Below are 20795 nucleotides of genomic sequence, written 5' to 3' on the forward strand. Positions count from 1 at the left end.
TGCTCTCTCTCTCTCTCTCTCTCTCTCTCTCTCTCTCTCTCTCTCTCTTTCTCTCTCTTAAGCTCTCTCTCTCTTACTCTCTCTTAAGCTCTCTCTCTTACTCTCTCTTAAGCTCTCTCTCTTAAGCTCTCTCTCTTAAGCTCTCTCTCTCTCTCTCTCTGTCTGTCTCTCTCTTCAGTCTCTCTCTCTTAAGCTCTCTCTCTTAAGCTCTCTCTCTCTCTCTCTCTCTCTCTCTCTCTCTCTCTCTCTCTCAAACTCTCTCTCTCAAACTCTCTCGCTCTCTCTCCTCTTAAGGCTCCATCGATTGAATTTGGCAGCAGGAAGAAGACTGTCTCTGCGGCCGGGCCTTGTGCTCCAGCTAAAAGACGTTGGAATTTGTGTGGTCATGTGGAACGGAAAAGGTTGGCTTTAAGATGGGACGATCAAGATTAAGATGAGGCCACACACACAAACAATCGAAGGTCGAGGTCAGTAGTCGAGGTCAGTAGTCGGGGTGCGGTTCGATGCCTTCACAGCCACGGGGCAAGATGACTGATGAGACCAACTCGAGGCACGCTGGTGGATAGCATGAGAAAAGAGAGATAACCAGAACAGCTCAAACTCAGAAAGACAACAACATAAAAAACAAACATTGGCCCAGAGGCCAAAGGCTCGATCAGACGAGCCCTCAATACTCAGTGCGATACTCGGGTGAGCTAAACGACCCGTTGCTTTTGCGCTCTTGGGTCGTCGCTTGCTGCGCCGGTGTTGCTGTCGGCACATCGGTGTCATCGTTTTTTTGACGCTTCCGAAATCGTCGCATTCGCAAGGCATGATCAAAGCGGCGACGCTGCAACAAACCATCGCATACAAAGGCAATGCATCAGACGGACACGCCCATCGTCCTGCCCGATAACCATGGGGTGTATCCAGACCAGTCACCAGGTACATGCCCTCATCCACGTACCATCGAAGCGTAGGTGTCACCTGGCTGCCGTACTGCATCCAAGGCCGCCCGAAGAATCTAGAAACAAACAAACAAACAAACAACCCAATCAACCAACAACGACGGCAACGACAACAGAAACACATGAGCCCTGGTGCGTGCACCCGATGCATTGATCATTGACAAAAGAGTGGACGAGCAAGTCTCAAAGAGGCTCGCCTAAAAAGCGCATCCTGGGCTCACGAGGGTATGTATACCTGGGCTGCGCTTTGGTGATGAGCTTGCTCGGCGACGTCCACGGCTTGCAGGTGGTTTTCGTTATAATCAATGAGCAGCATCACTGCCTGCGATCGATTCAGGCGCAGGACTTCCTCCAGAAGAACATCGTGTCCCTCCCGCGCCAGAAGATGCAGCACCGTGTCCTCGGTTCTCGTCTTGCTGACTAACAAGGTGTCGTATGCCGGACGCAACAAATGCACAGCCTCCCGGTTTCCCGTAATACAGGCCCACTAATGAACCCACAGCCAAGCATGCTGCGTGAGTGCCACACCCTGAAGCCACAACACGGTCACGAACCGGGAGCCACATTCATCACATCGAGCGTGGCGTCAGACGCACGTGTAGACAATTATACCCCGCATCGTCGCAATGCACAAAGTCCTCTGGATGTGTACACCGGACCAACGGCCGAATTGCGTTCAGATTCAGCTATTAGCGCAGACCACAAAGCCAGCGTCATCAACAACCGTGCGTGCTGAACAAGCAAAGATGACCACACCAAGCAGGCAGGCAACGAACATATTGCACAGCTTTGATGAGCGGTGTTTCTTTCTTGCTGGTGAGGGACATGGGCTCGAAATGTGCGTCCAACAGCGCCTGACACCAGTTGCTCGTGCCTGCACAAGTCAAGTGCAAAGATATTAGAAGAGCGTCGCAGCTAATCAGCTCAGCAACGCATCCAGCGCCAAAAGTCCATGCCCTTGCCCCCCGGGAACACGGACCGGCCATGGCAGCATGATGAAGCAGGGTGTATCCATTCTCATCCAAGAAATAGGCCAGGTCAGGGTGAGCGCTAAAGTTAAAAAAAACACCATCGTCAGGCCAAGTCCGCACTTTCCAGCGCTGTTCCCGAGCCACGAGGAGCAAGCGTCCCCAACTGCAATAACCCCAGATTAACCCAAAATGGTAATTGAAGGTTGCACGAGACGCACCGCAGAGCCTCGACCACCAACTTTGTGATAACACCCGCTTTCAAGTCGAGTACTACAAGCTTGGCCAACAGGGACACGACCATGGCCTCGCTCGACGCTCGGCAAAGAATGGATCTACCCAGTATCAAGCAGCCAAGCAGCAGTGAGGATACGCCAGCTGAGGCTGATAAAACATGCAAACTGCAGCGGCTTTTTGTCCAAGACGAGGGGCATGTTCGCACGAGAAGGCGGGGTAATCACGCGTGCTGACGGCATGCCGGAGTTGCTTCCAGGTGGGCAGACGACTGTAATCATGTCCGTCGACCTCCAGATCATGCCCAGCCCGTTCCGCAAGACGCTTATCGACGTGCCCTCGATCATGGAAATCAAACTCGGCGTCCTAACGATACATCAAAATCGTCAAGTAAATCACAGTGCGAGAATGTGCAAGGATCACATGCTTGCGATACAGTTGTCTCCGGACTTTTGTGTCCTCAAAGAGAGGGGGGATGCGCATAGTAGCGCCTGAGGGCGCTCGAGAAGGGCCAACTTGCCTTGCTCAGGAGGTATGAGTCTGAGTCAGCGTCGGCCAAATCATCCAGGCTCAAGGCCAGGGACCGCCCACGCCGACGTCGATGACTGAGATGAATGAGGATAGCACCGACCACAATGGCCAAAAGACTGGCTCCCGCGACAATCGCTGCAATTAAGACTTTGGAGTTGTCTCGTGGCTGTAAGGCTGATCCTGCACGAGTTGTTGGCGTAGATTGAATGAAACTCGCTGTAAATGAAGTAGATGTCGTGGTCGTGGTCGTGGTCGTGGTCGTGGTCGTGGTCGTGGTCGTGGTCGTGGTCGTGGTCGTGGTCGTGGTCGTGGTCGTGGTCGCCGTGGTCGCCGTGCTTATCAATGTCGACGAGAACGATGGGGTTGGCGTGTTACTGGTGGTTGTGGTGGAAGGAACAGACGAATTTGTTGTACCTGACGAGCTGCCAATTGGCGTGGTCGCTGTAATGGGTAGGGTGGTTGTCATGGGACCAGATGTGCTGGGCCCGGTGGTGCTATGGGCTGTCGATGCCGTTGTGTTAATGGCAGTGGTTCTCGTGGCCGAGGTCGTCACGGGAGTGGTCGAAGTTGCCATTGGGGCGGTTGAGGAGCGCGTTGTCGAGGTGGTCCAGGGATCACTCGTCGACGGCGGAGGGGTTGTGGTTAAGGATCCCGTGGGTGGCATAAGACGTCCGCTGCAAGACTTGTTGAGGAATAGAACTTGACTTGTTGCAGAGTCCACGGCCGTCGGGAGAAGCTCGAGCGCCAGCGTAAAGGCTGCTGAAGCGAGCAAAAGGCTGTTCCCTTGGATGGCAAGGGCCAGGTCGCTCGTAGCCCAGGCGTCCCCCAGGGTCACGTATCGAGCAGAGGTCGTGACAGTAGATGCATTCCCCGAAGTTGGTGCCGGCAGCCCACATAGCACGAGGTCGTGTGATTGAGAGGCGACCATGTGGTAGGTTTGTAGCAACCACAACTGACCGTCGGCAGCATAAAAGCGATGCACTGTGCGGTTGAGGACCAGATCGGGTGGGGTGTCAGCTGCTAAGGGCAAGCGATACATGATAGCGCGGCCATCATGCTGAGCCACGACAAGCGTTGGGGTAAGCCAGGCGAGCTGCAAAAACGTTGTGCCATTGCTCCATGCGGGCGCGACCCCGATGGGCTTGAAAACAAAAGAGGCATCGCCGCGATCAAAGACGCAGAGAAAAGCGTAGGGCAGTGGATCGAAGCTCGATGTGTCGCGCGCGAAAAAGGCGACTAATCCCTGTTCTTGGACAACAAAGGTGTTGCTGATGGGGCTCAGGGCGCGTCGATTGTTGTCTGGCTCGGGTCCCCCTGGAGGTAAGACGGGTGTGATGGGGATTGTGACGGAGACGCCCAAGTGACCATCAAAGCTCAAAGGCACAATGTTCCACGTGCCATAAAATTCAGTGAGGCAGAGGAAGCCATCGGCATCACCCTCGGTGCCCACTCGCCCCATGCCTCGGATGGGATCCAGCCCGTGGTAAGTCAAGGTGTCATTGAGGACAAGATACGGTTGGAAATTGCCAAAGTGTACTTCGGCAACGAGGGCCTTGGAGCTATCATTGTCGGTCGCAAAAACGAGGCTGCTGGCATCTCGCGCGGCGATGGCCAGCACACGTTCGGAGGGCCTGAGATGACAATTTTCAATGGCGTAGCTTAGAAGACTAGCCCCATCGCAATCGTGTGCAGGCAAGGAAGGATGCTTGCCGAGGATCGCGATGGCCTCGGCAAAATCTTGATAAAATACGCGCACGGCGCCCGCTGTGGACCAATGAAACAAGAAGGCACCCTCCCGGCGCCATGTAAAATCGGTAGTGTAATTGTGATCCAAGGATTGGCCGACATCACTTGCACACGCATCCAGCTCGACTTGGGTGGTCTAGGGGAGGAAGAGGATGGCCGATGAGCTTGAATCGAGCTCGTAGGCTCATCACGAACCACTTACCGGGGTACTCGTGGCAAGCAGGAAAACCAGCACAGGCAGGCACCAGCCAAAAACAAGCCAGGAATGTGAGGGACAGGCACGGATCCTCGGTCGACCCAGGCGTGAAGCTGCGCGTAATCCCAAATGCCGAGCCAATTCCTTCTGGGTGCAAGCACCTAGCACAAGACAGCCAAGCCCGTCGAATCAGCCCGCGAATGGCCGGCCACAGAGAACGGCAAGCCAAACGGGCAGGGGTCCATCCTCCACCTACCAGCCATGTCTAGCCTCGAAGAGAGAACACCAACACCGCCATCCGCTCAATGGTTGTCACTCAAGTCATGAGCACCTTCTGCTCTCGACGGATCCGTTGATCTTGCTATCTCTCGCTTCGTGTCCCTTTCCGTGTCCTTTCCTCGATCAAGGAGGAGCCCTCTCCGAAGCATCTGCCTGCCATTCCTCCTCCTCCTCCTCCCTCTCCCTCTCTCTCTCCGCAGGCTAGCTAAATTCAAGCCCCTTGAGCGAGAAAAAAGCAGCGGGGAGAGAACGAAATGCGGGAGGAGAGAGAAGAAGGGAGTGAGAAGAAGGGAGAGACAGATGCAGCCGCAGCCGCAGACGCAGACGCAGACGGAGAAGGAGACGGAGACGGAGACGGAGACGGGAGACGGAGACAGGGTGAAAGCGACGCCGCGACAGCGTGACAGAGCCCCACCCCGCACACACACACACACACAGAGAGAGAGAAAAACACACACACACACTCACATTCCGATTTATACTTGAAAGTGTATTAAGTAATATACTTTCCATAAATAGGACTGTAGGCGGCATCGGTATCGAAATGCGCATGGGGTGTTGGAACTTTATTTTATTATGGCGACAAATGGCGAGCAAAAGTATTTCCCACAATATTCAAAGTGTTGTCGTCGGCCCCACCTTTGGATGTGATAATAAAATACTTTTATCTTTCCGATTTTGAAGAACAGCCCAAATTTTCGCTCAACGATGAGAGCGCGCTGCCGACTGCTCTGCTCCTCTCTGGTTTTCTAGCTCATGCTGCGCTGCCGACGCGCTTCGACTTGCCGCTTCTACTCTGCACTTGCCGGAAACGAGAACTGACTCGGATTCAATCGGTTCGTAAGCTTATTTTTTATTTTTTTTTTCCGTGGTGATCGAGCGGCGCTCTGTCGCCGTTTGACCAGGCCGCCATGGCCCCCGAGGCACGACAGCATCCACGGCACCCCGTGGAGAAACGACCGCTGAAATACCAGGCTTTGGATGTGACCCTGGATGAAGAGGAGGATGTTGAACGCCAGCCAGCCCCGCGACCTGGTATCGGACCAGTGCATCATGTTCACTCCGCAGCCCCGCAGGCCACCATGGCCGGCACAACGACGTTGTCGACCGGTCCCACTGTGGAGAAGCATCAGACACCACGTGATGAGCACCAGATGCGCGCTAGCACACGGGCACGGCATCAACGACCTGCCATCTTGACAACAGCACGAGTTATGGATAAATTGGACAGCAATCGCCAGGCCTCCCAGCACGCGCCCCGCGCCGAGCTACGCTCCCGACTCCCCGCCCACCAGATTCGCCGTCAAGCTAGCAAGGTGCAGTCCCCCGCTCCTCTGTTCGGACTGGCTGCCAGGTAATGACATGCCCCAGTTTGCCCATCATCTCACCTTGCACGTTATGACTGTTTTGCTGATTATAGGCGCTCAATGTGGCCCCCGAGGCCCGTGTCTTTGGTCGACTGCACCCCGTTGACAACAAAACCCCTTCAAATGCAACTTCCTTCGCCTCCTCCCAGACCTCCACCGCTGGTCGCTCAAAATCCTTGCGAGGCGTAAAGAGTCGTCATCGACATCACCCCGACGACGATGCCATTGCACGGCTTTACGATCCAAGGTTAGTCGATACAAGCCACGAATGAACCAGAAAAGACAAGCCAACGCCTCTAAAAGTGGAGGCCTCGCCCGTCCTCGGCACCAACCAAGGAACTTGCAAGCCACCGCCAATGCACTCGCGCGATGGAATATGCGAACATACCGGCTTACCATATGGAAAAAAAAAAATCTGTTTGTGTGATCCCACTGCCTAGCTTGCTGCCAAATCGCCTCGAGCTCGATGAGGATCCTCTGCCCACACAAGGGTAGGCAATTGATCTCAGGCAATTTCAAGCGCTCTCTCCCCTAGCTACGACCCCAACTCTTCCCGCTGGCCTTCTCATGCTGCCAATGCCCATCTTGCTTTGCCTTCAGATCGCTGCTTGACCTGCACATTGACCCTGTTGCCCGCGTTATGGATATGCGGCGCCAGCGTGTACACCTATACGCGGCAACGCCTTGATCATGCGATGTACCATGTAGATAACACCTTAATGCTGAGCAATACTTTTCTAAGCACGGTTGCCCTCTTCAGCTTCTTCCTCTTCCCTGTTTGTATTTAATCATCTTTGATCCTTTTGATGACTGTGTATGTGCCCTTTGCACCCTTGATGGTTTCCAGCCGTCTGTTCTTCTGCATGATCTGACAAACAAGCATGAAACGAATGCCAACCTTCAGTCCCTATGGATTGTGGGGGGCCGGCCCTCGCTGCGCGAGCTCTTCAACTCGTTTCTTGGTCACAGACCAAGCCATCATCTAGTTTGCTCGCACTACACTCATATAATCGAGGCGCGACTGCCCAGCATACTGCATTCCCTCACAACTGACGCCATTGGGGCGTTGCGTGGGCCTGTCATAGCCAAACCTTGAGCTGAGCCCGTTTTCGGGCGATCAGTTCATCCAGCTCACCTGTACTGGGCATAGCATTCAACTCGACTACTCGTGCCTTGACTTCCTTTCGCAAGAGCTAGCGTATTGCAAGGAGCAATGCAAAAAAAAAAAAACAAAGAAAAAAAAAACATGAGGGCTGCACCATTGACCATTGACTTACATAAACCGAGAACAGCTGGGGGACAAGCTGCACACTCACGTCGTAAAATGTGTCCCTCAACCCCGCATAGGCCTCGACTGGCACGTGTTCAAACGCCACCTGTTGACATGTCAGGAGCACGATCCAGCCCACCCGAGGTAAGGAGCAATGAGCAGTGGCGCGAAGAGAGAGGCCAGAAAATCAACAGCAGTCGTTGTGCTACACAGCAATACACCCCAAATTGTCCCAAGTATTTCACGACGTACGCGAAGTCGGCGAATCAAAGCAGCCTTTGTGTCCTTCCATGCCGGATGATCTGGATCATGACTTCCACCGCGACTCGCGTCCAAGCCGACGCTGGTGTGGGTACGCAGAGTGGATGCTGAGCGAGTGCGCGGAAGAATCCGGGTGTCAGCCGTCGCTGTGGGCTTGATTCGCTTGGGTGCCGGAGCACTTCGCGGGCGCGGGGATTTTGCACCGTCTGATTCGTCCCAGGGCTCCTCCCGGAGCGAGGAACTGGAATCACGTCGGTCTAGCCGAGGCTCTGACGGAGAACGGTGCTTTGTGCGATATTGCCGGTTCATGATAATATCCATGAGTCCACCTGCTGTGGACAATCCAGGTGGTCCTCGCCCAGAAAAGGTCGGGCGCCCTCGGCGTACCCACTCTGTACTCGGAGTCCCGTTCGCCAGGGGTGTGGAGGCATCCGACAAGCCTCCAGGTGAGGACGATGATCGTAACTGCGCCTGGCTCTCTTCGATTACCGCGCGTATGTGCTGGAAGGCTTGCTGTGCCCGCGCGGATGAAGAGGAGGGGGCCCGTGAGCGACTGCGCCCGCGCTCTGAATCTGCCCCAGTCTGGCGCGATCGCAGCAGAGCCGATGTGACCGTGTCCGTCAGGGGCTCGGCGGCAGAGGCAACGGTGGTGCTGGATGGTGCTAGACCGACAACGGAAGCCAGCGCGAAGCCGTCCTGACTGTCGAGGCCCATGCGTGAGGCTGTGGCGAGCGACTCTGCTTCGTTGCACGCCAGGCGCTGCCACAAAACGTGCTGTCGCATCCACGAGAATGCTGGCTGGGGCGCTTCGCCGCGTGGTGGGCCCCAAAACGCTTGTTGGCCTCCAGAAGAAGCCACCGAAGCGCGCGAGGTCGGGCGATCGCCATCCAGGGTGTTTTCTTCCAGGAATACTTCCGGGCGCAAGTCGTCAAAAGCCTCGTTGAGGCGCTCATGCAGCAAACGATGGACCTCGCGCTGTTCTCGACACCAAGCTCGCCAATAGAGCACATCGTCGTCCACCTGATCTATACCCTGTTTTACCCCATCAGCATCCAAGGCAGTGTCGAGGGTTTCTCCGTCGGCCTGCTCGTGACCATCAAAGACGAGAGCGCTTTGCTCGTGGACCAAGGGCCATGGAATGGTCTGAATGAGTACCATGGCCGCGGCCAAGGACCAGGGTTGCACGTGCTAGACACAATCAAGCATGTTTGTGGGGGTCGAATGGGATGAGAAAGTTGAGTGAGTATGTTTCCCCGTGGTTTGGTGGGCTGCAGCGCAAGCGGAGCGAGGTAGCACACCAAAAGATGGAGGTCGGTGACATCCAAATTATTCCAGACAAAGATGCGGCCCTCCTCATCCGTGTAGACGCTGAGCAGACCGTTGTCCTCAGGCCTTGAAAGGAACACGTTTGAAGCAGGGTTACCAATTCGCATGCAAAGGCAGGTACAAGAAGCGGCCGCCCAAATCGCCAAGGACCTTACTTTTGCGCAGGAGGCGACGTGTGCAGTGAAGATCCCAGCGGCTGGGACGTGAAACGCCGCCCAGCATGAAAGCGCTCCAAGTGGAGCAGGACGGGGTGTGCGATGGTGGTCTTGGTCTGCAGGTCCAAGAAGAAAGGTTGATGGGCACCTGGTCCTGTTGCGTCATGCCACGATGACGCACAAGACAAGCTGAGAACGGGCGCGTGATCGGCGGCGTGATCACGGAGACAAGCAAGACCCTGCCAGCTGGGGTCTTGGGCCACGGCAGCTAGCGGCCACGACGTGGGCTAGAAGCAAACAGGTCGGGTCGATGAAAGAGAGCGGGGCACACACAGAATGAGATGGGCCAGTGGAGCACCTGCGCCTTATGAGCGGGCGCACAAACGAGCCAAAGTCCTGAGTTGCAGATTTGGGCTCGAACGAGCCCAAACGAGAAGAAAAGTGGCAGATCGAGGGACTGACGGTGTTGTTCAATACGGCGGGCGCAAGGGCCGCGGCCATGGATTGAAGATCATCGAGTAAGCTAGGACAAGTTTCGTGTGAGCCGACCACAAAGGGTACCAGCCGCACAACTGGGTGCAGCGCAAGTTCCTCCCAGGCTCGAAGCTCGCGATAAAGAGGAAGGAGTGACTCGGCATTGATGGAGATCCCCACACACTACCGGTGGCAAAGGGGCAGGATGGGCATGGTCGTTATGAGTAGGGCTGGGATAGAGCAGGTGAGTGAAAGGAGAAAGCGGTCGTCTATGACCGGTCGACTCACCAGGCCAAGCTCGAATATCTGATGGGGGTGGTCACCCGCAACAGAGGTGCGAAAATGATGGAGAGCTGCACACACATCACTCCAAGCGGATATGGACGCCTGTTTCGATGGGTCAGCGCGTGGGTGAGCGGGCGAGGGCGCGCACAACTGGCGCAATTGAAACGTAGCTTCCAAGTCCTCACCAAGGTGCTGGTCGCACACTCCCGACGCACAAAGCGTGGAGTGGGCAGCGAAGGTTCAACGAGCGGTGCGCCCGAGGATTCCTGGGTCTGGGGGTCGCTTGGGCCCTTGCAAAGGGGGGCAGGGCTCTGGTCGCTAGGGGCTTGAAGGTCCCAGATCGTGCCAGTCGGGGCGTCCTGGTTTGTTGCCTGCCTCTGCTGCAGCCGTTTCAAATACAATTCAAAGGCGGGGCACGCCGGGAGTGGGTCGCCAACGGCGCATGGGGGCCCCACCAGGGCGCAGGCGGTGAGCACCCTCTGGTAGTTCTTGGCGGCAGCCATACCGCGACGTCTGTGCGTAGAAGTCGTGGTACCGTCAGGCCCGGGCGCAACGCACGCAGACGGTCGCAAATGCGCACCAGGACACGTCCCACCCAACCAGGGCTCAGCTTTGGGACCAGCCCGCCATGCTCAACAAGACCACTGTCCCTGTCCCAGAACGCGCCGAGCGCTGAACGCAACCATGTTGACCAGCAAATTTCCAGAACACACACCCTCCAAAGAAACCTCGACAACGAGCGCCCCAACGGCCCACCTTGCCCCAGGCTTCACCCCACCATCCACCACAAACCACCGCCACACACACACCCCCCACTACCCCCGTGGTCCGGTAGAAGGATCACAATCGCCGGCCAAGATACTGCTGCCCGGGCTGCCCTTTTGGCATCGACGTCGGCAGTTGCTGAGGTCGTTGAACCCGTTGAATCAGAAGAACAACGACTTGAAAAGTAAAATACTCTTGTAAAACGGAGAAGTTTACCTGGATCTCGTTGTACAAAAGGACTGAAATACTTCTTTTGGTCCCTCTCTCTCTGTTTCTCTCACACACACACACACACACACACACACACACACACACACACACACACGAGAGAGAGAGAGAGAGAGAGAGAGAGAGAGAGAGAGAGAGAGAGAAAATTTTAAATTTTTTTCATCGAGTGTGTGTGTGGTGGCGCTGGCGCCGACGCTGTTGCAGACGGTCGGTGGTGGTCGGTCGTGCTCGTGGTGGTGGTAACTTGCGACTGAGCAGGAGAGAGCTTTGGTGTGGTGGTAAACTTAGAGGGCGAGCAGAAAGGCTGAGACCGTGCGGTTGAGGTGGGGATCGGACGCCATGCATCCGAGGAACCGCTATGCGCGGCGCCCGCCCAATTTTGCGCAGCTGGCGGACAAATGTGCCAAGCTGCGCCCCTACGTGAGCTACCCCGATGATTCCGAGGCGAAAGAGGCCGAGGGGCATGCAAGATCCCAGCATCGTCCACGTCGAGCTTTTATTGACTTTCGAGTAGGTTTGCTAGCCGCTGTTGGCCGCGAGCCGACCGCAACTGCTTTCCATCCCTGATTTCCCTCGCCCGCCAATGTGCGCCGAGGGTTGGGCACCAGGATGGCTCATATGGTGGGGCTGGGTGCATGATCGCAGGACACCAACGCCATTCGTGCCCTCACCGAAGCCACCTTAGAATGTGATTTCAATCTCCTGACCGACATTCCCGACGGTCATCTCATTCCCACGGTAGACTGTGCTTGACCGGCCCCATTCTCGTCTCTCTCACTGGCCACAGCTGACTCTGGATCCTGCGGACGGCCAACCCACGAATATTTTGAATATGCATAGGTGCCTCAAAAGCTCAACTACTTACATTGGCTAGAAGACCTGTTGAGGACTCTGGTAGCACCGCCAGACAAAGTCCGCGTCGTGGACATCGGTAAGCGCTCAATCACAGTCCTAGCGGCAGGTATCGCTCCCGGCTCTTGCTCCAAATCAAAGCCCTGCTCATGCATCACGGATAGGTACCGGCCCCATTGCCATCTACTGTGTCCTGGGCGCGCGGTTGCACCCAGAGTGGCAGTTTGTGGGCACCGAGCTGGACCCGAAAGCGTGCCGACACGCTCAGGAAACTATCGCACGCAACCAACTCACAGAGTCGGTGCACATTGTAAGTCTGCCCCACGCTCGCCGCGAACAACAGTGCAACGAGGCAGGATCCATGTCAGACCCAGGAAAGGTGCCAGAACGGCAAGGCAGTCTGGTAGCACAACTGCACGAATCTGTGCTGCTTCCGGACACTGTCCGCGCTTGACTGACCTATCGTCATTCGATGGCCTTCCATAGGCGGCCGTGGAGCAGGCAGCACACATTTTCGGACCTGCTCTCTCTACCACGACTGACCCAGTAGAACTCGAATTTGCCATCAGCATGTGCAACCCGCCTTTTTACGACACCCACGAATCCCCAGCCAACTACACGGGTGAGGGGTTGCTTCCGCTGCTGTCATCCTATCGGCTGAGGTCGGACAGCTTGCGCGCCACCGTGTTGGCCCAGCGCGTTCAGGAACGGCACTTGCAAACGATCAGAGTCATGTGTGCCTACCTTGGTGGCTGGTCCTCGCTTTTTCCATAGGAATCAGGCCCGCTCCGAAGGTCGAAGCCACGGGCTCATCATCGGAAATGCATGTGCAGGTCTGACACCACTACCATCCAAGGCACACCACCTTCCTCCGACCACTCTGCAGCCAGTTCGCGTCCTCACGCTGCAACCTGGACCCAGGGTGGAGAAGTCGCTTTTGTGACTCGTATGATGGAAGAAAGCGCGCGACTGCGCACGCGGTGCGTTTTTGTTCCCTTTTGCTGCTCCCATCTCTTTTGAAACCATGTGAGCGCAGCATTGTCCCGCGATCCTCACGGTCCGAGGATGCTGCCGACCTTTCATCTCTGCAGCGTGGGCTGGTACACGGTCATGCTGGGCAAGAAACGATCCCTACTCGACCTCCGACCACAGTTGACGGCCTTGGGTTGTACCCATGTGGTTGAGAGTAGCTTTGTGCAGGTTGGCATGCACCAACGTACTGTTGTTGTCAATCTTATGATTGGGTAAGACCCTTTTCATGGCGTGCTCTTGGGGTCCGGGCGTTTGGCAGGGCAAGACACATCGCTGGGCAGTCGCTTGGACCTTTCTGCCACGTGCCGCCTTTAAGAATGATCACAAGACGGAACGCGGTCTGTATTGCGCACGAGTTGACATTGGCCCTGGTTTCCGCTGGCTAGCATGAGGATATTTCCTTTGAAGCACGTGTGCGTTTTCCTTTGGCGTTGGTCTAATTTATCCGGCCTGCTCCAGTTTTGTCCGGGCACATAGAGTTTACGGGCCGACAGCTGCTGGAGGCGGACAAGGCTCGGGATTTGGCGTCTGGTGTATCGACGGCGTCGCACGAGCGCCGGAGCGCCACGCGCATTGATGTGCCCACGTCTGGGGTCTCGGGCAAGCGTGGAGCATTGGGAGCAGATGCGACGACGGGCGAGCCAGCGTCCAAGCGCGCGGCGTCGGCTACTCGACCTCGAGCACCTGCTTCTGAAGGGGCCTGGCGAACGGCCTCCAAGTTTGACAAACTTCCCAACGTGTGCCGTCCAGCCTATGGCAGCGTTGTTGGGTGAGCTAGCGCTCGCGCGGAAAGTGTTGAGCGCAGCGAGGTGAACAGAGGAGCAGGCGTGAGCCGTGCGTCGTGGCGAGGGCTGCTCCTCTCTCTCTCTCTCTCACCTAGTTGGCTGACATCTTGCTTCCTGATAGGGATGATGCTCGCGTGTTGGCAGCGGTGCGGGCCGTATTGACTGCTGCGCGCCCTGTTGTCATCCATGAGCAAAGCAAGAAGCGGTTTGAGACATGCATTGCGGGTGGGTTGTGCCCCATGAAACGAGACGCATCCGTTTGTACGTGGCCAGACCGGTCGCTCCTACTCATCGTGACCCTGTCGTATCGGGTCCTGACAGCTTTCAAGGTGTTTTTGGGAGCGCCCTCGTGGCCAGCGGCATTGCAGGCCAGCGGTGGGGATGTAGTACCGGGGCAGGACTGCGCAGAGGTGCCCAACCGGGCTACGGCGCTGGCCGGCTATGTCCTCAATCTGTATCGGCCACGGACCGAGGGCAGTGCAGACGACAAGGCGGAGCAGCGTGTGCGCGTGCGCCTCGAGTGTAAAGGTCGGAACGCGTGTTTGCTTCTGTGGGTGTTGCTGGTCACAGGAAGCTGGTATCGCCTCACCCGTTGCTGCTTGGCCTGCGACGCCTGGCTTTCAGGTGGGGATGACGAGACACAAATGCCCTTCCTCCAAGCACTACTAGCAGCTTTAGCACACCAAGGCTTTGAAACACACGACTGACCCCTGACCTGCATACCACGGCCGTGCCGTAATTGATCCCCTTCGTCCCGCTTTATCCCTATCGCACAACGTCCCCATAAGAAGAACAAGAACAGTAGTATGAAAGATCCAGCCAGCTGTGTAAGTATAAAATAAAACAAAAAAAAACTCAACTCGTGATCTTTGTGTGTGTAGTCTCTCTCTCTCTCTCTCTTTCTCTCTTTCTCTCTCTCTCTCGCTCAACCAATTCATTGTCTCTCTCTCTCTCTCTCTGTTGTTACATGTGGTAGTTGTGCTTTTCCTTTGTGTCTTTGCTCTTTATTTCTCTCTTTCTCAAACTGACCAAACCAATTCATATCTCTCTCTCTCTCTCTCTCTCTCACATTTCTCTCTGTCTCTCTGTCGCTCTCTCTCTCCTTGTTGGTGTTGTGGGCGGATCGGGCGTGGCATCTAGCGCTTAAAAGGAGAGTGGCAGCGACGGGGGATACGCTAGTGCGCGAGTTTGATTCTTTGTGCGCAGCAGGATGGCGGCGCGGTTGTCGGATAAGCAGCACGCCGATGCAAAGGCAGTATTTGTGCAGTTGGCGGGAGCCAAGCAGGCATTAAGCTACACCGAAGCCACGAGTGCCCTCGAGGCGCTGGGCCTTGAGATTAAGGTGAGGGTGCTCTCTCCCTTGTTGCTCGCGCTCGTGTGCGTGGTGGGGTCTTGTTGAGGTCCCCTGTCACCTCACTGGCCCATGCTTGATCAAACAGGATGTGGCGGACTTTGATCAGGATAAGAGCGGGTCGCTGCGCTACCCTGAGTTTGCCAACTGTGTTGCTGCCGCCCATCGGGTATGAGTGAGCATACTGGACTTCATTCTGACTCTTCTCAGAGAGCAGGCTGTGCGGGCTGCGCTATGCTGCGTGGTGTGCTCTCCGCTGACTGCGCCGGTAACACGCTGAACGATAGACAACCATTGTGGATGCCCGATTACTCAAGGCCGCCTTCAAGGGCTGGGACACGCGCGACACGGGTTACATCACACCCAAGCAGATCATGCATCTAATGGAGAGTGGGTCGGGCCTGCCCCTCGGCATCTCCAAGGCTGATGTCAAGGAGATGATCGAGTACATTGACCGCAACGGAGACGGTCATATTGATTTTGACGAGTATGTCCGGGGTCAGCGCATGTGCAGCTCATCCCTCGTCGGTTCTCACACCATTGTTCCTCCCCCTGCCCATGCTCGCGCGTGACCGGCGTTGCCTTGCAGATTGACCAAGGCTCTGTTGGCTTGATCCAACCGTGCGTAAAACTCTTTACTTCCAACCTGGTACTGACAGAGCTGGCTCTGTCGATCTCGATGCTCAAGGCTCGATGCTCAATCAATCCCCTCCATAGTCACTGCCTCGAGCTGCTCTTGTGGGCCGTGGGCCGGCCTCCCCCATAGGCCCTGCCGCTCCTGCCAATTGATACGATAGACATTCCTCCTCCGCTGCACAGCCGATCCCATGCCCAGAGAGGGAGAGAGAGAAGGGGGCGGAGCAGCCAACAGCAAAAAAAAAAAAAAGGCCGGCATTTGTCAGATAAACTGTCGCTTGGGCAAAAAGATTAGATGATCTGGACGAGATTCGAACTCGCGCCCCCGAAGAGATCAGAGCCTTAATCTGACGCCTTAGACCGCTCGGCCACCAGATCATTAGATGCACTAACGCGACTTAATAGTATTTATATATTATGTCATTTTTGTCACTCAAATAATGTCATCAAATTTATTTCTGGCTCATTTTAGCAGGTTTTTGGCTGATTTCTTGGCCCCCCAATTCAGCATAATGACTGTTTCTCATGCTCATCTGCTTCGCGCAGTCTCATGACTCGACTAAGCCTTTTGATGGTGTCGGTGGTGGTGCACCTGTTACATCGTTCCGCGCTAACCTGTTTTGATGCTACATGCCAGGCTTCAGAACGTCGTTTTACTTCTTTCCACTCTTCTTAAAAAAAAAAGACGACGTGAATAAAACAGATCAAATGTTGAGAAGCTATGCTATGGGAGAAAGCACTCGGGCCGATTCCCATGAAAAAGCATTCTAACAGCCAAGGGGACCACCAGCCGCATACAGATAGGAGTCAAAGATCGGTCGGGGTGCGCCACCGGGGATTAGGGCAGCATGACTGCCATCTCCGTGACCCACACCCGAAAGCTGCCGAGGGTAGCCTCACCACCCGCGCTTTTTTAAAACCGAAAGAGATAAATAGAAAAAAAGAATAAAAAGACACCCGTAGGGCCGAGGCAACAGCATACAACGTGGGAAGCGCTTCTTGCACGATTAATACCCGCATCGGGGATATGTCATGACCGCGGTCGGCATTCACACGGTTTGGCCAAGTGCTCAGACCAAAAAACACAAAAAGATTAGATGATCTGGACGAGATTCGAACTCGCGCCCCCGAAGAGATCAGAGCCTTAATCTGACGCCTTAGACCGCTCGGCCACCAGATCATTAGATGACTACAACCAAGAAATATTTACATATAAAACACAAACCGTAAAAACAACGTTGCAAAACTGCATTGTCACCTTTTTTTTTTCTGAAACTGCAACCCCCATAACAAGCTTGAACCGAACGCTCTGAACCACGTGCTCTGTCGGTCGCGGGTCGTGTCGAAGCAAAAAAAAAGCTGCGGCATCTTGCGCTGCCAAAAACAAACAAACACACCCACAGCACGTCTGAAAGAGGCTGCTCATCACAGGACGATGCTCTTTGCAAACAGTGCGTTCAGCATCCCAGACTTGTCTTCTAAAAAAGAAGAAAAAAAAGATTAGTTGATCTGGACGAGATTCGAACTCGCGCCCCCGAAGAGATCAGAGCCTTAATCTGACGCCTTAGACCGCTCGGCCACCAGATCGCATCTGTCACGTTACCCACAAATTCTTCTTTTATTCCTGTTTCTGTCAGACACTTTTGGTTCGATGACAGCCCCCCCACTTTGACCATGCGGCGAAACATAATTTCTTTACCATGCAGACGAACCCAGAACTGTGGACGAGAGCAGCGCTGCTCGAGTGTCAATGCAAAAATATCAAACCATGCTCGTCCGAACATGAATGGCGAGTGAGGCGAGTCAAAAACCACGGCCCCACGTGATAAAAAAAAGATTAGATGATCTGGACGAGATTCGAACTCGCGCCCCCGAAGAGATCAGAGCCTTAATCTGACGCCTTAGACCGCTCGGCCACCAGATCATTAGATGATGTTCTGAACATAAGTATACAATATAAATGATTACAATAAAATCAGAGAGTTGGCTGCTTTTGTTCAAAATAACCAACCAAAAAAAAATTCAGAATCTGATGTTCTTTGCATTTCAAAGTCAATGGATTTTTCTTGTTCACAAACAAGGAACAATCAAAGAGGTGTGGGGAATATTGCCGTGTTCTTCGAAGAAGACCATTGTTGGCGCCTTTGGCCAATGCCAGTTCACGCCAACACACACGCGCACAAAAGGACAGAGAGGAAGCCAGCCGCAAGGAACGGAGAGCCCAAAACACATGCTGGCCCACTGATACGAGACAAGGAACGAGAGAACAAACAGATGCGACCTGAAGCGAGGCCACGAGGTGGAAAGCCGAGTGGGATCCCCAATTGCGGACAAGATGCAAAAAGACGCTTGCTATCTAAGGTTTCTTCTCATCGTTAATGTAAGGAAGCTCGATGGTGTTACCATAGGGGCCACCCACGCCGTGGCTGTGCTTGTTCTCGTCGCGAGTGGTCGGCGCAGAGAGCTCGTGACGAAAATATTCGATGGTGCGTTTGAGCCCATCGAGCACAGAGACCTTGGGTTCCCACTTGAGGACCTGGCGCGCACGGGAGATATCGGGCTTGCGCTTTTGCGGGTCATCTTGGGTGGCCGGTTTATGGATAATTTCCGAGGAGGAACCAGTGATTTCCTTGATATGCTTGGCAAAGTCAATCATGGTGTACTCGTCCGGATTGCCCAGGTTGACGGGTTCGTCAAAGTCCGAGTTCATGAGGGCAATGAGACCAGCCACGAGGTCACTCACATATTGGAAGGAGCGTGTTTGCAGCCCCTCGCCATAGACGGTGATGGCCTGGTCCTGCAAGGCCTGGATGATAAAGTTGCTGACCACGCGGCCATCTCCGATGTGCATGCGCGGTCCAAATGTATTGAAGATGCGGGCCACGCGCACCTGTCGAGTCACAAGGAACAGAAAGGAAGAAAAAATTTGAGGCAATATCACCACATCGATCAAGGACCCAAGACTTTGTTTGGAGCAGGGTGGCAAAGAGACCAGACAAGAGGGGTGCAGCATCGGGGAAGCTGACCTCGACACCGCTTTGTTTTGAATAGGCATAGCACATGGTCTCCGCAATGCGTTTACCCTCGTCGTAGCAAGCACGGGGACCATCGGGGTTTACGTTGCCAAAGTATGTTTCGGGCTGAGGGTGCACCTGAGGATAGAAAACGGCCAAAATGGAGCATTTGTTTTTAGTCGAGAGATGAGTCTGGCGCAGGTGCACACACATACGGGCACCTCCGCCTGAGCGGGACGGTGATGGCAAACGCGATCGATTGCATGGCTTTGAGACAGACCGTAGGATTGCCATATACTTCCGAGGTAGAGGCCAAGAGAACGCGAGCGCCGGTGCGCTTGGCTAGGCCCAGCATGTTCATTGTGCCCACGGTGTTTGTTTTGATTGTCTTGACTGGGTTGTACATGTAGTGGGGCGGGGAGGCAGGCGAGGCGAGGTGATAAATTTCATCGCACTCCATCATGTACGGCTCGACCACATCATGCATGACCAGCTCAAAGTGAGGATGGCCGATCCTAAAGTTGGTCGAGCAAGGTGGGGGTCAAGGAGATTTAAGGGGCAGCGTGTGGGTCGTGAGGGCGGTGGCGGTGTAGGGGTGTATGGGTGTTCGGGTGTTCGGCAAGAGGGGGTAGGGAAGCGAACCAGTGCTCGACGTTTTTGCGGCGACCAGTAAAGAAATTGTCGACGACGGTGACTTCGTGCCCATCGCGCATCAGGACATCGACCAAGTGGGAGCCGACAAAGCCTACGAGCAAGCGAGCGTTGAAGCGGTGCATGTCATCAAATCTCGGGCTGTCACGGCTGGGGTGGGGGTGTTGTCCAACGGGGTCAAGACGCACCGGCACCGCCAGTGATAAGGATGCGCTTGCGATCAAATTCATTGCGAATCTTGACTTCCGGGTAGGCGCGTGTGTTGCTGGCGTTTTTGAGGAGGGAGAGTTCGCGGCGAAGGTCGGACAGCTCACGTTGTCTATTTTTTTTTTGGAAGTGATCATATGAGAATGAGACGTGGCCAGATCGTGGAGCACACGTTGATGCGTTTATGCACGCGTGTTCTGTTGGTATGGCGGGGTGGGGGTGGGGGTGGGGGTTGCGGCGGAGTAAATGGCGTACGCTTGTTGCATCATTCTTGAGTGCTCGTCAAGCTGGCGCCGATGCTCTTCGAGGTCAGCCGAGCTATGGTCAGAACAGGATGCAATGAGCGGGGAGACAAGAGGGCAGAGTGCGCGGGGTTTGCGGGGGACTGGGGCACGGTGAGGCTAGACGGGTGAGACACACCGCTGTTCGACTTGTCGCTCGCGATCCACGACAGAGTCTTTTTGTTCGGCGGTGTCGCGGTCGATGGGATTTGAATAGGCCGAGTACACGACTAAAACATGTGTGAGCGGGCGGGCGAGATTAGCAAAGCCAGATGGTGATGCGAGAACTGAACGTTGGCAGTGCAGAGCATGAAGAAGGGCCTTGTCTTTGCGATGCGCAAGAAACGCGTCCGGCACGGGGGAAGAAAACGCCAACGTGGCAATAATGCCAAACGGATGACTGGCGAGCCAAACTCGCTGAGAAGAGGCATGACGCACGCACCGACAAGAAGCAGAGTGGCAATGGCCAATCCGGCCAGCCTGTTGGTGGATTGGTACATGGCCATCCGGGTCAAAGCGGAGGCGGCAGGCAAGTAATGAGCGATGCGGTGGCGCTTGTGAGAAGTTCCTCCTGGTGTGAATGTGTGTGAGCGTGTGTGTGTGTGTGTGTTGGTCGCCGCGGACGAGGGCCAGCAGGGTGTTGGGAAAATGGATGGCAGGGTGGGTAAATGTGGAGTGGGAAGAGTGCGTCAAATCGAGCCAACCCCCTGGCACGGGAGGTATTCATCCGATTCAACGCCTCGATGTGTGTGTGTGTGTGTGTGCGCGCTGAGGAATGTACCGGCATGCGTTGGAAAGGGCAGGCAGTGTGTTGGCGGGTCAAGTGGTGGCGTGGTCCCAATGCGTCACCTCAAAGCCCACGTACTTGGATGGTCGGTCCATGATGGTCGAGACAATTCTTCGGATGGCCCGAGGTAACGGCAGCCGCATCAGGCTCGGCGATGCCGGTTTCAG

The 20795-nt window shown here is 55.2% G+C and overlaps 6 protein-coding genes across 6 annotated transcripts; 3 read left to right on the forward strand and 3 right to left on the reverse strand.

The window, feature by feature from the left end:
• Nucleotides 1-1164: 1164 nt before the first annotated feature.
• MONBRDRAFT_27299 (uncharacterized protein) lies at nucleotides 1165-4139 on the reverse strand (the record flags this gene model as incomplete). The annotated part of the gene is made up of 7 exons (XM_001747734.1): nucleotides 1165-1434; nucleotides 1544-1633; nucleotides 1724-1821; nucleotides 1927-1997; nucleotides 2137-2250; nucleotides 2358-2515; nucleotides 2781-4139. The coding sequence occupies 7 exons, from the start codon at nucleotides 4137-4139 to the stop codon at nucleotides 1165-1167; spliced, it is 2160 nt and encodes a 719-aa protein (XP_001747786.1).
• Nucleotides 4140-5812: 1673 nt separating this feature from the next.
• MONBRDRAFT_27300 (uncharacterized protein) lies at nucleotides 5813-7364 on the forward strand (the record flags this gene model as incomplete). The annotated part of the gene is made up of 5 exons (XM_001747648.1): nucleotides 5813-6217; nucleotides 6322-6515; nucleotides 6709-6759; nucleotides 6869-6929; nucleotides 7116-7364. 5 exons carry the CDS (start codon nucleotides 5813-5815, stop codon nucleotides 7362-7364), a joined length of 960 nt encoding a protein of 319 aa, XP_001747700.1.
• Nucleotides 7348-10542, reverse strand: MONBRDRAFT_10000 (uncharacterized protein; the record flags this gene model as incomplete). Its single annotated transcript, XM_001747735.1, has 6 exons — nucleotides 7348-7461; nucleotides 7546-7644; nucleotides 7791-8987; nucleotides 9098-9191; nucleotides 9281-9396; nucleotides 10225-10542. 6 exons carry the CDS (start codon nucleotides 10540-10542, stop codon nucleotides 7348-7350), a joined length of 1938 nt encoding a protein of 645 aa, XP_001747787.1.
• An 829-nt stretch (nucleotides 10543-11371) lies between these two features.
• On the forward strand, nucleotides 11372-14677 carry MONBRDRAFT_27301 (uncharacterized protein; the record flags this gene model as incomplete). The annotated part of the gene is made up of 14 exons (XM_001747649.1): nucleotides 11372-11542; nucleotides 11678-11770; nucleotides 11873-11963; nucleotides 12049-12263; nucleotides 12371-12506; nucleotides 12659-12717; nucleotides 12806-12864; nucleotides 12976-13084; nucleotides 13176-13254; nucleotides 13394-13685; nucleotides 13823-13926; nucleotides 14023-14229; nucleotides 14272-14325; nucleotides 14583-14677. The coding sequence occupies 14 exons, from the start codon at nucleotides 11372-11374 to the stop codon at nucleotides 14675-14677; spliced, it is 1764 nt and encodes a 587-aa protein (XP_001747701.1).
• A 111-nt stretch (nucleotides 14678-14788) lies between these two features.
• Nucleotides 14789-15737, forward strand: MONBRDRAFT_33348 (uncharacterized protein). Its single transcript, XM_001747650.1, has 4 exons — nucleotides 14789-15043; nucleotides 15141-15221; nucleotides 15340-15539; nucleotides 15642-15737. The coding sequence occupies exons 1-4, from the start codon at nucleotides 14912-14914 to the stop codon at nucleotides 15664-15666; spliced, it is 438 nt and encodes a 145-aa protein (XP_001747702.1). The 5' UTR covers nucleotides 14789-14911; the 3' UTR covers nucleotides 15667-15737.
• Nucleotides 15738-18044: 2307 nt separating this feature from the next.
• On the reverse strand, nucleotides 18045-20347 carry MONBRDRAFT_10003 (uncharacterized protein; the record flags this gene model as incomplete). The annotated part of the gene is made up of 7 exons (XM_001747736.1): nucleotides 18045-18578; nucleotides 18715-18840; nucleotides 18914-19217; nucleotides 19345-19447; nucleotides 19542-19672; nucleotides 19981-20071; nucleotides 20284-20347. The coding sequence occupies 7 exons, from the start codon at nucleotides 20345-20347 to the stop codon at nucleotides 18045-18047; spliced, it is 1353 nt and encodes a 450-aa protein (XP_001747788.1).
• Between the last annotated feature and the right edge of the window lie 448 nt (nucleotides 20348-20795).

This window comes from Monosiga brevicollis, genomic scaffold (assembly GCF_000002865.3).
Source record: "Monosiga brevicollis MX1 MONBRscaffold_18 genomic scaffold, whole genome shotgun sequence".
In the NCBI taxonomy this organism is placed as follows: domain Eukaryota; class Choanoflagellata; order Craspedida; family Salpingoecidae; genus Monosiga; species Monosiga brevicollis.

Coding starts and splice junctions, on each gene's coding strand:
- MONBRDRAFT_33348 (XM_001747650.1), top strand. CDS start 14,912: ATGGCGGCGCGGTTGTCGGATAAGCAGCACGCCGATGCAAAGGCAGTA. Junction 15,044..15,140: donor CGCTGGGCCTTGAGATTAAG/GTGAGGGTGCTC, acceptor TTGATCAAACAG/GATGTGGCGGACTTTGATCA. Junction 15,222..15,339: donor GTGTTGCTGCCGCCCATCGG/GTATGAGTGAGC, acceptor GCTGAACGATAG/ACAACCATTGTGGATGCCCG.